The sequence below is a fragment of the Thunnus maccoyii genome, chromosome 21 (assembly GCF_910596095.1).
Source record: "Thunnus maccoyii chromosome 21, fThuMac1.1, whole genome shotgun sequence".
Lineage (NCBI taxonomy): Eukaryota > Metazoa > Chordata > Actinopteri > Scombriformes > Scombridae > Thunnus > Thunnus maccoyii.
In genome coordinates this window covers 2,717,613-2,735,645 of record NC_056553.1, presented here as the reverse complement: position 1 = coordinate 2,735,645, position 18,033 = coordinate 2,717,613, and the positions used below count along the sequence as shown (strand labels likewise).

At 39.9% G+C, this 18,033-nt stretch overlaps 1 protein-coding gene across 3 annotated transcripts in view; it reads right to left on the bottom strand.

Annotated features, from left to right (window-relative positions):
• Positions 1-18,033, bottom strand: part of LOC121887820 (sodium channel protein type 4 subunit alpha-like) — a 247,671-nt gene that overhangs the window by 162,360 nt on the left and 67,278 nt on the right. The window contains exons 5-6 of one of the 3 annotated variants that reach the window (XM_042398864.1): positions 13,288-13,377; positions 10,438-10,566 (exon numbers count right to left, since the gene is read on the bottom strand). In XM_042398864.1, coding sequence (XP_042254798.1) covers positions 10,438-10,566; positions 13,288-13,377 — 219 coding nt within the window. Of the gene's footprint in view, positions 1-666; positions 2,452-10,437; positions 10,567-13,287; positions 13,378-18,033 lie in introns of those variants that run through there. The other 2 variants (XM_042398865.1, XM_042398866.1) reach the window with 2 other exon arrangements.

Below are 18,033 nucleotides of genomic sequence, written 5' to 3'. Positions count from 1 at the left end.
TATTTCTCAACAATATCTATCTTTCTGTCATATCTATAACAGTAATTTGACTGGGTTCTTGTTAGCTAGCAACATAGTTAGCCTGCTTTTTAGCCTAAAGCTCTGAACATTCTGCAGCTATAGTTGTTTATAGCATAAAAACTGATTTTTATCTTTGTTCAAAATGTATAGTATAAGTATTAAACACTATTCCTGTAATGTTAGCAAACCGTTGTTAGCCTACTAATGCAGTAAAATAGCGCCAACAGTATCTGTTAGCAGCCAATGTTTAGCTAGTTGATGAAGAAAAAACTTATTGCTTTTGAAGGCTAATTTAGCTTAAGTGAAGTTGACATTATTTGCTCACCTTCACATTTTATGCAACATTTGATGGGTAAACTTCTCATCCAAATAGACTGCAACTAGCTAATTAGCAGTTAAGCTATGTTAAGCTACGAAGTTATGCCACTGAAGTTGGCTTATTGACCAACAGCCTGATCATGTGTACAGTGTTTTTATTCCATCTCCAAAGCCTAAAACAAACTGTGCTGATGTGGCAATATGGACTGACATAGAAAAAGTAAGTTTATAAGTTTATAACACCCAGAACAATAGCAAGTATCCCAACTACAATTGTAAATCAAACATCTCCAGTTAACAATCATGTGTTCAGTTTAGACATCTTACTTTTCCTTCTTTACTGTTTCTTTAATGCAGACCAGGTGATTACACCTGTGACCCCTGATTGGGCAGAAAGTAGGAAGTGGCGGGGGGCTGGTGCTGGTGCTGCAAGACACGGCAGACATGGGACGGACAAGAGAGGACGTTTACGACGACGTTACGATGACGAGTGTTTTGTTTTTTTTTTCTCTCCCTTGTCGCCCCCTGGTGGTGGTGAGGCCTTACCTGGGATGACTGAGATAGTTTTCAGGGCTCTCAGCACTCTAAAGGTTCTCAGCGCCTGCAGGTTCCCTACTTTGATAAACTCGGTTAACAGCCTGCAGGGGGCAGTGTGGTGGTTTTCAACATACAACAAAAGAAGACAAACATAACAAAGTCTGAAAATAGAAAATACTGTGGTGATTTAAAGGTACCTCCCTGATTTGTTAGAACGCCAACAGTGCACAAAATTCAAAAACGCCTCTACAGTTATGAACCGTGTTGAGTTTTAAAACATGAACAGAGAATTATGAGCACTGTTGGCTGCTATAATACAATCAGGAAGTGTATCTTTACAGATCTGGAAAGGAAAAAAAATAAAGGTATTAAGAAAAAAACCCAAAAGATTCAGAGAAAAATCAAATGCAAGTTTGTCTTTTTCACCATGGTTTCCTATGAACACCATGATGTGTAACTCTATGTTAGAATTTCGTATTGTGATGATGAATGCTGAATATTTGATATATTGTGAATTTATTGTCAGCCATAACGAAGGATCGACTAGAGCCAGAACACAGACATGTTCGATATCATGCTCGACTTCAGCTTGTCATATCCTACGAGAAATAATCAATTACAGAAATGCCAAAAATATGTGTAAAGTAATTCACACAAAGTCAGTGAGATGTGGTTTAAAAATTCTTCTATTCTAATATGAAGACCTACAAATTTAGATGGTTTTGTTATACATATTGTACTGTAGTGTTTCAAGGTTGGGAAACACCACCACAAACAGTGCTGACAAACGTATATTTACACTGTAAAACTGTCCTGCTCATTACATATTTTGGTTACAATTCTTTTAAATTGCAAATGTCTGATTATATTATGCGTTAAAAATGCATAATTTACATGTTTTAGTGCAGATCAAACAAATATTTAATGTTTCAATATTCCACACAGCAATACTTATTATACAGTATAAATTACACCCTTTTCATTATTACAGTCGAATTTACAATCGTTTTGAATATGTAATAAATAGATTGATTTTTTTCTTACATCTGTCATATCAGGATATTACCAGGTTAGAAATGTGTTTTCCTCTGAAACTATAAAGATCTGCAACACTGAAAATGAATTGTATTTCTCATAAATTGGGTGAAACACTAAAGAATAAATACTAAAAAATGTTTGGAAATGAAAACTCATGTTCATGTTTCAATAATTTAAGCAAATACAGAGTGTTGAGAGGAAAAATGTGAACAGATTTGCAGCGTTAATGATTCCACTTTCCATTACTTGCTGTAATTACTGTAAATCTAATTTATTTTAGTCACTTCCATGTTGTAATATTATGTAATTTACTATTAATGTTTGTTAGACTTGTTAATAATGAATTCTGGAGTTTGTTAATATAAAGTTGGCTGTAGGAGACATAATATCATCCTGTTGTTACCAGAATAAACAGCTGCTTGGAGCCAAAAATGACGGTTTGTGCCTCATTCATCACAAGAGAAGAAGAAGAAGAAGTACACGACCGCTACAAGGCCACAGTCCGGCCGACAGAACAACGGCTGGCGACGGCGGCCATTTTGGGCCCCCGGTTAGATGGAGTCATCTGATCCCGGGCTGCTAACAGCCCTCCATTACGGCTCATATTTCACCACCGTTGACTGGCAGGCTGATTGAATTACAGTGGAGGCGGGAGGATGAGGGGGATGGAGGAGGAGGAGGAGGAGGGCCAGAAGAAAGAACCAGCACAGACACAGAAGCAGCAGTCCTGCTAAGTAATATTTTGAATTTTTTACATTTATACTGTTTGTTTTCTATGTTTCCATCAGTCAATCACCTTTTTGTCTTTTGTTATTTGGTTTTAAATAGAAGTGTGCAGCTTTCCCCACCTTTCTCTCCACATACAGGTTTAACATCATCATCATTTATTTTGCAAAAATGACATTTCTAGATGAGGTTTCATGCCTTCTCAACTGTTTTTAAGGTGACATAAACAGTTTAAAAGATGATTATATGGGATGATAAAAAACAGTTTCTCATTTCCGGCTTCCAGGCTTCTATAGGACAAGAAAACAAAAGATCTTAATCTAAATATTTCATCAGTCTGCAGTCAGTGTTTGGTCAGATGACTTTGTTTTTACAGGTCAAAGGTTGAGAATTGTGTGTGTGAAATGTGTTTAATTATTGCCTGTTTTATTAGTTCTGGTTTTATTAGGCTATAAACAATATGAGAGATGAAGGTTATATTAACCGTGACTGACTGAGCAACATCACGCATCATAATTTCTAAATATTTGGTGGCTATTTCCCAGAAATCCTCTCAAGTGTTGGAGTGGCAGAAATTATATTTGGGTCACTTATTCATATAAAAAAAAAATATCTTTCAGTCTTTCCATGAAACTCTTTAGTCTGAACGCAAAGTAACTTTTTTTTTGTATAAATTTGACTTTTGTATTGATTTTGAAGTCTGTTTACTGTTTACATTTGTTTACATCTGTCTTATTATCAGCTTGTCATCTGTGAGGCACTCTGACCTAAACCAAAAGTGATATATCAATAAAGTTTGATTGATTGACAGGGTTGATAACTGCAGCTCAGTATCGTCACGTGTAAATTTATAGTTGTTCTCCTCTTTTTCTATCAGACTCATGAAGTTTAATTATTCGCTAAAGTTGAAATATTTTCAAGGGTGAATTTTGTTTGTTTGTTTGCTGTCCGTCTTTACATTGACTGTAAATATATTAGCACTGTCTCTAAAATTAGTTCGTGTTCAGCCTTTGAAACAGCGCCATCTATCTGTTTTGTGCTGCAATTAAAGAGCACAAAATACTAACTTGAGGCAACGATTATGGTAATCTGAACGTATTAATCACTAAAATGAAAAATCACAAATCTGTTACAACACTGAGTGAACAAATTATATTATTTCCTGTAATAAAGCGTCTTATTTTGAAGGAATGATTTATCAAACATGCCTCCTCCAGATAAACAACAGGCTCATCTGTGTTCACTGATGTCTTTGTGTTGACTTTATATGATAATATTTGCAGCATTTACAGTTTTAGAAGACAAAAAACAGCAGATTTCCTTCCCAAATCTGAATCACTGGCTCACATTAGGAAATGAAGATTAGAGGCTGATAGAAGCTGATAGCCTTCCCAGTGAGGGTCTTAATTTGTTACCGTAATAATCCTGATTATCAGTTAATATATTGATTCATTTATTGATGCTAAATAGATGTAAAAATGTCTTAAATGCTGTGAAAATGTCTGATGTGGAGTCTGGTGCTGCTGGTCTGGCGATGGCAGACATTAACATGTCATTACACCCGCAATATCAGTAACACAGGGGCGGACTGAGTGTGTGTGTGTGTGTGTGTGTGTGTGTGTGTGTGTGTGTGTGTGTGTGTGTGTGTGTGTGTGTGTGTGTGATGCTTGAGGAGGGGAGGTTGATGGACTCTGTTACCATGGGAATCCTGACTCGTTGGGAGGGGAGGAGAGCATCAATCAGACATTTAGTGTGTGTGTGTGTGTGTGTGTGTGTGTGTGTGTGTGTGTGTGTGAGTGTGTGTGTGTCAGAAGGGGTGTGTCTATTTACCGACCATCACTCTGGTTTTAATAAAGCCCGGGCACAGAGGGGTGATGTGTCAGGGGCGGCGTGTGTGTTGGTAGATGTAAAGGATGTGTGTGTCCATACATGAACAATCATGGGTGCATTTTGTGTGTGTGTGTGTCTTTGTGTGTGTGTGTGTGTGTGTGTGACCACACATTCACTTAACATGTTCTCCATCCTTGGTGTGTGTGTGTGTGTGTTCAGAGGTGACTTATGTGTCCCTGTCCTGCTAAAGATCCATCTGACCGCAGGACGGCCCTCGGTTCAAGGACACACACCAACTGACAAAGAGTGTGTGTGTGTGTGTGTGTGTGTGTGTGTGTGTGTGTGTGTGTGTGTGTGTGTGTGTGTGTGTGTGTGTGTGTGGCTCTAAAGCCAAACAAGAGATCAACACTTTGTCACTGAATGATACGAGAACAGATGGAGGGATTTACGAGTGAAAAACTGTGTGCTGGCGTTTACTTTTTCAGGGTGTCCGTGTTCCCTGAATCTGCCTCGTCTACTGTCGGTGACTCACTACGTTTCCCAGAATGCCTTCAGAAACGGCTCAGAGTTCATGAAGCTCACATTTTTAAAATTTTAAAATATCATTGTTAGTTTTGAGGTCATTTGTAGAAATGTAATAATGTATTTGAGAGAAATCTGTCATCACGCTTCTTGTTTTAAAGTTGTTTTAAATAAATGTTAAATCAGTCGTTTCCACGCTCGATGTACTCATTCGTTCACTCAGTTTAGTAATAATCTCATATTCCTTAATTTTGCTCCTGAAGTGGATAATGTGTCCTTCAATTACTTCATTCAGTCCCTCAAACAATTATCTTTGTTCATTTGTCTGTATTGTCTCCACATTCACTGCAGATCACTTCAATTTCATACATTCATCTCTGCAAAATCTGCAAAATCTGCAGTATCGTCTACGTATGGTATGTTTAAAGGAAGTTAGAAATAATATGATGTTGTCTTTTAAAAACTCAAATCTCATGTTGTGACATAAACTTGGATTAAATCTAAGCAGACCACAACAAAACAGGGTCAGAATCTAGTGATTCAACGACACTAATTCCTACTTTGAAGATGTTAATTATGTCATTTAAGGGTATTAACCAACAAAATGTGCTTAAAGCAAGATGCATAAATTAGTAATTATGGGTAATTATTTGTAATTTGAGGGCCAAAATTGGAGAGAAAGATTTATAAAAAAAATCTTTTTGTTAAGCTGGGAAGGTTTTCTTCTGTGTACTTCTGGGTTTATAAACTGGTTTCTGGAGAGTTAAACTGGGCTGATATTAAAAGCAAAGCTGCTTCCACTGCTGTTGTGAAGAAAACTATTTTATTTCATTTTATTATTGACTGACTTCTTTACTAAAACGACATCAGTTTGTTTGGCTGCGCTGTAAACTGATACAGAGGAAATGTTTGCTGTAGTATTAAATAAATCAACCAGGACTTTAAATAAGATTAATGCTTTTTGGTTATTTTAACTCATGTGGTCGAAATTATGGAAAATTTTAATTGGATTTGATTGATTTGAGCGACGTCACTCATCCAGGACAGGAATATAAACCAGACAGCAGTTCGGTTTTATCCAAAAAGCCGATAAATGATATAAAAACATCATTCCTAAGCAACAGGGAGCTGCTGGAAACATCTGGATCTTTGTCCAGTTATTCACATGAAGAGGAAACCGACTCTTGAATCAGACAAAATGTAAAGTCCATCACCAGCAGATGTTCACTTTAAGTGTTTTAATGGTGCATTTGTCCTTTAAGTGAAGCCATTTCTCCCTCCGAGGGTTCGGCGGCGGGTCGTCGGGGTCGGATTATGTAACTCAGCAGACACCATCCGAGGGCACCTTCATCAAGACGTTTCAATTTACCAGGCGACTACGGCAGAGGTGACACCGCTTCATTACGGCGTGAGGTAACCTCCGAGCCGAGCCTCAGGGGTCAACTATTGATCCTATCGGTTCATTCCGATCATTTATCTTCCCGCCGGCGTCCCTCGCCGCACGCCTCCCGCTCCTCAGCTCTCTGATTGATCGCCGCCTGATCGCTAACCAAACCAAAGCGCAGTGATTTTCCATCAGTCAGTCAATTACTGAAGTGGATAGGTCACGCTCTTTCTCTCTCTGAAACAAAACGACAGGTCGCCGGCGGCAGAGTGGGCATCGGTGACGGCGCTCGGGGGGGAAAAAAAAGGGGGGACTCAGATTTGCAGTTTCTGTGTCTTTTTTCTGGCTTAAAATTGGCGGTTTGACAGTTATTTATGTGCTGAGTGAGTTTAAGGAGCCTTGAGCTTCTCAAACCTGTAATTTGGAAAATGCAGGGGTGTCACTGAGAAAAGCACTTTTCACTTTTCTTTCGACAAAAAGACAGTAAAGTCATCTCATTTGTCTGGTGTATCATCCAGACTGTAAATTATTCACTTGTGCCACTTTAGACATTTTGTTTTTTTTTTTTAATGCACAGTATTATTCTTGTTACCATATTTGCTGTTTTATGCTATTTTTATGTTGAGCTTCTCATTTTTTGAGCTGTGCTGAAACAATTTTTTTGTAGATATTTGGCTCAGTTCGCTTATATTTCACACTTAATATCTAGAAAATAGAAGGAGACTCATAAATATATATTATAAGCTCATAAGGGGCTGCAAGACAAGTTTATTTTATCTATTTATCTGGATCCTCATTAGCTGTTACCAGTTAATTTAATTTAATTGTGAGTTTTTCTGAGGACAGCAGCAACATGTTGCATCACAGTGAGTCATTAAAGGTTCATTCTGGTGGTTTTACAGGTTATTTCCTTTAGACTGTTTTCCAAATGATGCTGTTTTTATCAACTTGTTACTGCCTGTAACTTGTAACTGCTAGAGAGAGAGTGAGACGGTTCATCCATTTCATATTTCACTACAAAGTTATATTATAGTGTTTGTGGTAAATCAGCAGAAACTAAAATTCTCCTTTGTGGTGCGTTCAAGGACAGTCCGACATCCAGTATTTAAATGATAGCTGCTGAAAAACACTGCATCTCTACTACAGCTGCAAGAAGATCACAAAGAGGGCAAAAAGACAAATCACAGACGTCCGACTCTCCATAATTACATTAGGTGTCAAAGCGCCGAACCTTCATTTGTATCCACAAAATGAACGGTTAATATTTCAGTGGCGCTAATGATTTGAAACAAAAACAGATGAATTTCGTTGAGCGATAACTTCTTCTTCTTCAGCTGCACCAAAATGTTTTTTATCAGAGCAGGTTATTATAGTTGAGGTGACCTCAGCTTAGACAGAAGAAGAAGGTTGGTTTAGGAAAGCATCAAAAGATCTGCAAACAGCCTCAGAGGAGAAACAAACCACCGTCCCACAACCCCCGAACCCACCACTCAGGACAGAGCCGGGGTTCAGGGTTTTATTCCTACTGAGGTCAGTAAAACATGTCCTGACACTTCTGTCGGTGCTTTGATTACACAACAAAACTGTCCTGTTAAAACTCACAACTTCAGCTTTTATTAACTTCAGTTGAAATGTTACAGTGACATCTTGAAACCTGCAGAGTTGCATCAGCTGATCATCAATCCATCAAGTCAAAACCTTCTTAAGTTCTCAGTAAACTGGCTTCAAACTACTAAAGTCAAGTTGCACCGTTAAAATAGGCTTAATCAGCATTGTGTGAACTGGTTTGTCAGTGGTTTTATTGTAACAGACGTTCGTTTAAATGTAAAAGTTCTGCACTGCAGGTTTAAGTTGATTCATCATGCAGTCTGTGATGCTGCAGCCTGAAGTTTGTGTTCCTCCGTTCGGACGCTCTGTAGTTCAGAGAGTTTTTTACCTTACTGTGCAAATGTGTCTGAAGTTCACAAACACACTTCTGCTTAGCTGCATCAATGTTAAAACAGTTTAATGTCGTGAGCCTCAGAGAGAGACGTGCGTTCAGTATTAGAGACAAGCAGCGGTAATCCCATCAACACAACAACGGAGTCGTGACACACCGCCGCCGTCCCCCCCCCCCTCCCCCCTCCCCACGCCGCTGCTGCTCTCAGCGTCTCTTTTCAACTCACTCGCTGATTAATTCCCGTCACTTCTACTTTGCAGAGAACAGAGTTTTTCACATTAAAAGCCTCCCGGTGATTGAAAAAAAAAAGCATAATCACTCTGCTAAGCTTTTAATGTGAAACATTGAAAGGAAGCATTAATTATAGCGTGACATCAAAGATGCTTTAAATCGGTGAAATGGAAACTTTCACTCAGATGTTTTTTTGGGGGACATTTCCTCAACTTTTATTCTAGTTTACTTTACTTTATTCTCTATTTTATTTTACTCCTTTTAATTTCTATTTTTATGTCTTTGTATTGTAAAATCTGTGCAGATTCATGTTTATCTGTTATTCTGCAACAGTTTCTATATATATTTTTTAAAGAGGACATCCAGATCTTCCCTTTTTTAAGAGTGTTTTACTTTCTATTTATTTATTTTGTCTTTTCTCTTGTTTTTTTTGGACCTGACAATTATATAAAGTATGTAGAAAAGTTCTGCTTTTCAACAGAGAAACTGAAAGCAGCCGGTCATTATTTAAAATACAGACTTTTATGAGAGAATTTGCAGCGTTCAGACTTATTTTGATATAAGTTGGACTTTAGATGCATCATTATAAGTGACATCACACTCGCTGTTAAAGCGTTCGGTCATCACGGTTGCATTGATTGAAAACGTTGCACTGTGCAGTCAGTGTGGAAGAAATGTGAGTCAGAACAGACTCACAGCAGGAAAAATGAAGCTTGTGCTGTTTGTGCCGCTTTGCTCGGAGCAGGATTCTAGCGGGGAGTCTGAGAAAGAAAAACTTATCAGCAGAATTATACTGAACTTTTATGAGTGATGATAATTTTTTTCAAAAGGCCTGCAGGCTAAAATATGAATGTTGTGGTTAAATCACTGCAGAGACTCAAACAACATGTTAGTGACAAACTGGTGGTTCAGTCTGAAAGATGATATGTTGCCCAGCAAATGTTTCCAGTTTGGTGTCAATATGATGATTTATTTATGTATATTTACAGTATTTTACTATAATAATGTTGCTGTAGGTGAAAAGTTTATATGTACATATGTTACTGTAAACTGTGAAGGATTATAGAAAATATGTTTATAGTTCTTTAATGATCCTCTTTTGTAAATCTGACTGACCAATGAGAAAGGTTTATTATTATAAGGATTTATTATCATAAGGATTTATTATTATAAGGATTTATTATTATAAGGATTTATTATTGTAAGGATTTATTATTATAAGGATTTATTATTATAAGGATTTATTATCATAAGGATTTTTATTATAAGGATTTATTATCAAGTTTTTCTTCAACTGGTTTGGTGGAAGTGACGCTAAAAGAAACTCAACAGAAAATACTTTGTTTACTTGGTTTTAGATCAAATGTAACTTTTAGATTCATTTAGGTCTTGATGAACTTTATTATCCTGGAAGGAAACAACAATAACACATGCAAAATAAGAGGAAAAGAAAAACATAAAGGTCTTTTCCTTTACCTAAGAATAATTTATCTTAGCTAAAAACCATCTATAAAATGATTATCACGTATTTCCCTCCACAATGTAACAGCTGATTAAACTAGAAACATGAACAGTGTAATTTTTTGTTTGTTTGTTTGTTTGTTTTTTGTCTGCTATTACATGTTTTCATCTTCTAATGTGGAATAAAATGGGTTCAGATTTATTTTTGAGTGTAATGACTCTTTAATTGCGTGTTTCTTAGAGTTAACGAACGTCTTATAAATCTTTAATCGCAGCACAACCGCTAACTGCAGGTAAAAGTTCATCTCTGCTACGCAAACTGCTGCCGTTCATGGAGATCAGCATGTTTGGGGAAGAGTTATAATATGTTTGGATGTTTATTGGAAACAGGCGTTAAAATGTGTGAATACTGTGTGTGTTTTTCACTCACGCCATGACGATGACGCTGAAGTCGAGCCAGTTCCAGGGGTCCCTCAGGAAGGTGAAGGGTCCCACACAGAAACCCCTCGCCAAGATCTTTATGAGAGACTCGAACGTGTAGATACCTGTGAAGGTGTACCTGAGAGAGAGGGAGGAGGAGGAGGAGGAGGAGGAGGAAGAAGAAGAGAAAGTCAAGACATGGAGGGAAGAAGAAGAGGTGAAAATGACAGGAAGAGAGATTTTAGAGAGAGGAAGGGAGGAAGGATGAAGGAAGACAAGAGGGATGAAATGTAAAGCAAAAACAGAAAGATGGAAAGAAGGAAGAGGAGGGTCAGGTGAAGAAGGGCAAGTAAGGATACAGGAAGAAGGAACGGATGAATAAAGAAAAGAGAGGAAGAGGAGGAGAGGATGAATATTCATATAAACAACCTCGACTCTCAGCAAAACATCCTTCACTTATTTATTTTGTCCTCAGAAAGAAGTTTGAGCAGCTGGAAGCCAAAGATGAAAGATGTTAAAGGTTCAGTTCAACATATTCTATCAGTTACTGGCAGGGCTGGATTAACCTCCTCTGTGGTCCCGGGGGGGGGGGCAACAGTTTGTTTTCAGGCCCTTGTTAGGCCACATGGTAGTCCTCTAGATATGAAATGATTAGACGATTAACTGATTGAAATTAATCTACAACTATTTAAGTCATTTTTTTAAGCAAAAATGCCAGAAATTCTCTGTCAGCAGCTTCTCACATGTGAATATTTGCTGGTTTTTCAGTTTTCCATCATAATAAACTAAACATCTCTGTTTCTGCCTGTTGATCAGACAAATAAAGACATCTGAACATGTTCACTGGCTTCAGGGAATAATGGTCAACATTTTTCACCATCTTCTGACATTTTATATACTCCACAATCGATGGATCATAAAAGAAGCCTTACAGTACTGCTATGATGGAATAATACGACCCATCCCTCAGTTTTCTGTGTGCAGTTTGATTTTTTGAAAAAAAAACAACTTGACTACAAATGAGCTCAATATAAAGTAAAACCATTAAAGTCTTAGAGTCTCTCTTCAAGACCAGGAGCACTAGACGGAGGATGGAGGACCTGTCACAGCTCATGATATGGAGTAAACGTTGGTTATTGGCAGCGTCTTTGGGGGGAAAGTGAAGGAGTTTTTTGTTTTAAATGCTCCTAATTTTCATTGGGAACAACTTTTCTATGAAGTATTCATCTTTAAGCGTCACTGTTGCAGGCGTATTAAAGGAGCAGTGTGTAGAATTTAGTGGCATTTAGTGGAAAAGATAATATTCATAAGTATGTTTTAATCTAATTAGCCCGCCATGTTGCACCGCCATGTTTCTACAGTAGCCCAGAACAGACAAACCAAACACTGGCTCTTGAGAGGACCTTTTGCGTTTTTCCTGAGTTTCACGGCCACCGTAGGTTCTCCTACATGCTTGGAAGGGGGAGGTGACTGGTCCTTTAATAGAAGAGTCCAGTGAGCTCACCAACAACCAATTAAACAATCCAGTAACACCAGAGATGATGGTTTGTACAACTCTTCTAAACTGGGACTGATTAACTCTCAGCAGATCTTTCTTTTGATTGTTCATTAATAAAAAAAAACAACTGCATAAATAATTAAATAAAAACTGATTTCACAGCCAGTAAAATTGGCTTTAAGTGTAGAATTATCCCTTTAAATATGAACATTTGTTTGTTCGGAAAACACAACAAACAAACAAAAGCAAATCAATATTTAATTTAGTTTCGTATGAAATTTGTGATACAGATTACGCAATATCTCAAATATTTGTTTATAAAATCTATCTATCTACTCTTGTTCATTGGTTTATTTGACTTGATAAACTGTCTTCTCTCCTCAGTAAAAGTTGCTCTCAGCAGTTTTATGAATCACCATCAAAGAAAATTCTTAGCTGGAAACTTTTTTGGCGCCATTTGATGACTCAAGTGAAACGGAGGTTGGAGTCTCCTCCGTTTGAACAGGGTTTTAATCCGGTCCAGAGTTCCTGTGTGACTCATCTTTCACTCAATAATAATAATAATTCCAGCTGCATTGAGCGACTGTTTTTCACTGAACTCGCTGCTCCTCCTGTCATTTAAATCCCGTCCGGAGCGACATCCTTGTTTTTTTTTTTAAGGTGGATCTCTGAGTTTCATCCTTCTACTAAAAAATGTTTTGGCTAATCTGACAGATGAAAAACATGCTAACACCAACATAGAGGCCTACTGGGAACCAATATGACAACAGAAAGAGAGCGAGACCCATTAAAGCTCATCAAAGCTATAGACAGGTACTGCTGCTCTCTCTTCAGACACATTTTGGCAAATAGTCTCCATTAAAATTAGTTTCATGTCTCAATCTTCATCTCCGTAGCGCCCCCACACCTTCCTCTGTTATGTTAATCTCATCCCATTGGAGTTTAAAATGTCCCCAGTTCACGTCCGACCTTTGCTGCATGTAAGTAACAGTTTTTCTATCAGCTCTCTGCTGTAATCTGTCCAAAACTGCATTTTTTAACTGACAGTTTGAGGCCAGAAGTTTAGCCGACTGGAGAGCTGAAGGTTCTTATTGTTAAACTGCTTTGTTCACCTTTTGATTTTACCATTGCCTGCAAAATGCTCAACAATTTTCTGTGATTGATTTATTCCAGTCCAGCTGTTTATTCCAAATGTCTTCAACCTCCAGTACGGGGCATTAACCCAGCAGACCAGTGAGTGTACTGACATTTACTCAAAGTGCTGCATTTAACAGCAGTTAGACTCCAAAATGTGTTTTTTCTTCTGAGTTAAAGACACAAAAACACAACACAGAAAGACAGACAGTTTCCAGGTGTACTTACTCTACGTATTTGGCCCAGTACGCCGGCTCCGACATGGCCATGAAGCAACAGTTGGTCAGGATGGTGCACATGATGAATAAACTGAATAATGTGAGCAGGTTAAGGAATAAGAGCATCATAAACACACCTGTAGCAACAACACATCTATACAGTACAGGTAACTGTTTTCACTGCCGGCCTGCTGGTGGGAAGCCAGTGAGGGATCAAACCTTTGCAGTTGTAAGATACGACACTATAAAACACTGTAAGACACAAAAAACATTACTGGAAAGCTGGTAAGTAGGGATGTGCAGAGAGCCCAGTATTTGTATTTGTATTTGTATTTGTTGAGGCAGCAAAATTATTTGTATTTGTATTCGAATAAAAGTAGAAAGAGGCTTAAAAATCCTGTTTTTGTTTTTATTACGCTTTTAATTTTAGAAAATTAAAATGTTACAATAAGTGTTCCCTTGGGAGCGCTTCATTTGTGTCAGTAGTTCAGCTTTATCTCTGGGGAACACCCCCAACTCCGGGACTGATGTCCAAATTAGGAAATGTGCGTCATGTAGCAGGTGGATGTGACTCCCCTCGTTGAGACCTGCTGATAGACGTCACAGCGGAGCAGAGGAGAGACACTAAGCGATGTAACCGACCTGCGCGCTGGTATTTAACATGTTTTTTTTTTTCTTCCCGAAAACAAATAATTTTTTAAATATTTGTATGAAACAAATATTTGTAAAAACCCAACTATTTGTGCTTTGCCGAATAACGTATTTGTATTCGGGCACACCTCTACTGGAAAGCTGGAAAAGCTACATTTTTTCAGGTATTTCAGCCGTCACACATGTAAATACAGTACCAGCCTACTGTAGATCACATGTGCAGCTGTGTTAATATACGTCTATATAATAAAACAAATCAAGGACTTGAATCAAGAAACGGAAACCCCTTTTTTAACTTATTGTTTTCTTTTTTAAATTGTAGAAGTTTGCAAAACATAACTGACAATTTCTCTGCAATTTCAGTCTACAGGTTGATATTTTCCATTTCATACACCGCCTGCAGTCTGTTTTTCTTTCTATATTCAGTAGATATGATTGTCTACAGGTTCACTCCCAATATTACACTGTTGGCAAGAAAATTTATTATTTATGAGATAAAAAAAAAAATCACTAAAACTGTCATAAGAGTCAGAAATTTGACCTGCAATAACCTCAAATCTGTAAATAGTTTTCATAGTTTGTCAGGTAGCAGGTAGGTGGAGTTTAGCATAGAGGACAATGTGTTCCAGATAGAGAAACAGTCCATTCATTGCACTTTTCTGTGGATAAGAGCAGCAAGTCAAATGTAAAATGGAAATATGTTCATTGTAACTGAAGCTTTTATGACTTTATGTTCTCTCACTGTGAGTCTCTCTGGAGATTGTCAGCTTAACGCCTGAAATTTAAATGTATAAACGTCTCTTTTTTTTTTTTTTGCTGCCATGTGTGTACCGACTACATGCCAAAGTGATTTTTACACAAGCTTTTTTTTTTTTTTTTTGAAATACCTTTCACTGATTTCCCATTAGTGCTAAATAAAGACGAAGTGAACTGAAAGGCTGCGTACGGAGCGAGCATGTGTGTTTCACCGCTCCCTTCCTGATGCCTGCCACATTCAATACAGCAAATTAATATGCCATTAACAGCACCGATGGGAGAAAAAAAAAGGGGGGGGGGGGGGGCTGCTCTTGTCTAATCATCATATAATGGGGAAGCAGTAACTTTCCAAACTGTCAGAAGCCAGCGAATACATGTTAAATATCACCTTCACCTGCCTCGTTCGGCACGCTACACACGACGAGGTGGGAGAGAGACTTTGTGCAACGTGGCTCAGCTGTCAATCACGGCTATAAATGAATCATAATTATTGTAATTTGGCAGAAGGAACATACTCCCTGTGTGAAAGCGGCCCAAACTCCAGCTGAAAAAGTTGTCTGAGCGGCGGGGTAATTGTTGATTGAGTGCCGGCTGTAATGATGTTGCTGGAGCGCGGTGGCAGGCGGCGAGATAATACGGTTACAGATTGACAAACAACGCAAATGTCCCCCCGCCGCCGCCACCGCAGAGCCAGGAGCTAATTACGCCGTAATGATAGCCCTGCTGTTATGGACCTCCCAGGCCACCGTACCGGTAATGTCATTACACCTCCCACATCCACCTTATTTTTCTCCTTCTTTCCACATTTGTGTTTCTCCTTCATTCTCTCTTCTTCCTCACATCCTTCCTCTCGGTCTTTCTGTCATTGTTTAATGAGATAAAGATCAGAAAACTACACGACGTACTCTCAGCTTTAGTCATTAAAGATCAAACCATTTCGACTTTAACCCTTTAATTCCCCCCTTTAATCAATCTGTATCTATCAATAATCAATCTAAAACTACTAGAAGTTTCAACTTGAAACTGTTTGGTTTAGTTATTGCTTCAAAATGTATTATTAGTAATCAGCCAATCAGCTTCTATCTTATTGATAACTTCCTGTTTTGCTGAGTCTTGGAGATGCCGAGCAACCTTCCTCACTCCTTCCTCACTCCTTCCTCACTCCTTCCTCTCTCCTTCCTCACTCCTTCCTCACTCCTTCCTCACTCCTTCCTAACTCCTTCCTCTCTCCTTCCTCTCTCCTTCCTCACTCCTTCCTCTCTCCTTCCTCTCTCCTTCCTCACTCCTTCCTCTCTCCTTCCTCTCTCCTTCCTCACTCCTTCCACACTCCTTCCTCACTCCTTCTTCTCTCCTTCCTCCCTCCTTCCTCACTCCTTCCTCTCTCCTTCCTCTCTCCTTCCTCTCTCCTTCTTCACTCCTTCTTCTCTCCTTCCTCACTCCTTCCTCACTCCTTCCTCTCTCCTTCCTCACTCCTTCCTCACTCCCTCTTCACTCCTTCCTCACTCCTTCCTCACTCCTTCCTCACTCCTTCTTCTCTCCTTCCTCCCTCCTTCCTCACTCCTTCCTCTCTCCTTCCTCTCTCCTTCCTCTCTCCTTCTTCACTCCTTCTTCTCTCCTTCCTCACTCCTTCCTCACTCCTTCCTCTCTCCTTCCTCACTCCTTCCTCACTCCTTCCTCTCTCCTTCTTCACTCCTTCTTCTCTCCTTCCTCACTCCTTCCTCACTCCTTCCTCACTCCTTCCTCACTCCTTCCTCTCTCCTTCCTCACTCCTTCCTCACTCCTTCCTCTCTCCTTCCTCTCTCCTTCTTCACTCCTTCCTCTCTCCTTCCTCTCTCCTTCTTCACTCCTTCCTCTCTCCTTCCTCTCTCCTTCCTCACTCCTTCTTCACTCCTTCCTCACTCCTTCCTCACTCCTTCCAAACTCCTTCCTCACTCCTTCCTCTCTCCTTCCTCTCTCCTTCCTCACTCCTTCTTCACTCCTTCCTCACTCCTTCCTCTCTCCTTCCTCACTCCTTCCTCACTCCTTCCTAACTCCTTCCTAACTCCCTCTTCACTCCTTCCTCACTCCTTCCTCTCTCCTTCCTCACTCCTTCTTCACTCCTTCCTCACTCCTTCCTCTCTCCTTCCTCACTCCTTCCTCACTCCTTCCTAACTCCTTCCTAACTCCCTCTTCACTCCTTCCTCTCTCCTTCTTCACTCCTTCCTCTCTCCTTCCTCTCTCCTTCTTCACTCCTTCCTCTCTCCTTCCTCTCTCCTTCCTCACTCCTTCTTCACTCCTTCCTCACTCCTTCCTCACTCCTTCCAAACTCCTTCCTCACTCCTTCCTCTCTCCTTCCTCTCTCCTTCCTCACTCCTTCTTCACTCCTTCCTCACTCCTTCCTCTCTCCTTCCTCACTCCTTCCTCTCTCCTTCCTCTCTCCTTCTTCACTCCTTCCTCTCTCCTTCCTCTCTCCTTCCTCACTCCTTCTTCACTCCTTCCTCTCTCCTTCCTCACTCCTTCCTCACTCCTTCCTAACTCCTTCCTAACTCCCTCTTCACTCCTTCCTCACTCCTTCCTCTCTCCTTCCTCACTCCTTCTTCACTCCTTCCTCACTCCTTCCTCTCTCCTTCCTCACTCCTTCCTCACTCCTTCCTAACTCCTTCCTAACTCCCTCTTCACTCCTTCCTCTCTCCTTCTTCACTCCTTCCTCTCTCCTTCCTCTCTCCTTCTTCACTCCTTCCTCTCTCCTTCCTCTCTCCTTCCTCACTCCTTCTTCACTCCTTCCTCACTCCTTCCTCACTCCTTCCAAACTCCTTCCTCACTCCTTCCTCTCTCCTTCCTCTCTCCTTCCTCACTCCTTCTTCACTCCTTCCTCACTCCTTCCTCTCTCCTTCCTCACTCCTTCCTCTCTCCTTCCTCTCTCCTTCTTCACTCCTTCCTCTCTCCTTCCTCTCTCCTTCCTCACTCCTTCTTCACTCCTTCCTCACTCCTTCCTCACTCCTTCCAAACTCCTTCCTCACTCCTTCCTCTCTCCTTCCTCTCTCCTTCCTCACTCCTTCTTCACTCCTTCCTCTCTCCTTCCTCTCTCCTTCCTCACTCCTTCTTCACTCCTTCCTCTCTCCTTCCTCTCTCCTTCTTCACTCCTTCCTCTCTCCTTCCTCTCTCCTTCCTCACTCCTTCTTCACTCCTTCCTCACTCCTTCCTCTCTCCTTCCTCACTCCTTCCTCACTCCTTCCTCACTCCTTCCTAACTCCTTCCTAACTCCTTCCTAACTCCCTCTTCACTCCTTCCTCACTCCTTCCTCTCTCCTTCCTCACTCCTTCTTCACTCCTTCCTCACTCCTTCCTCTCTCCTTCCTCACTCCTTCCTC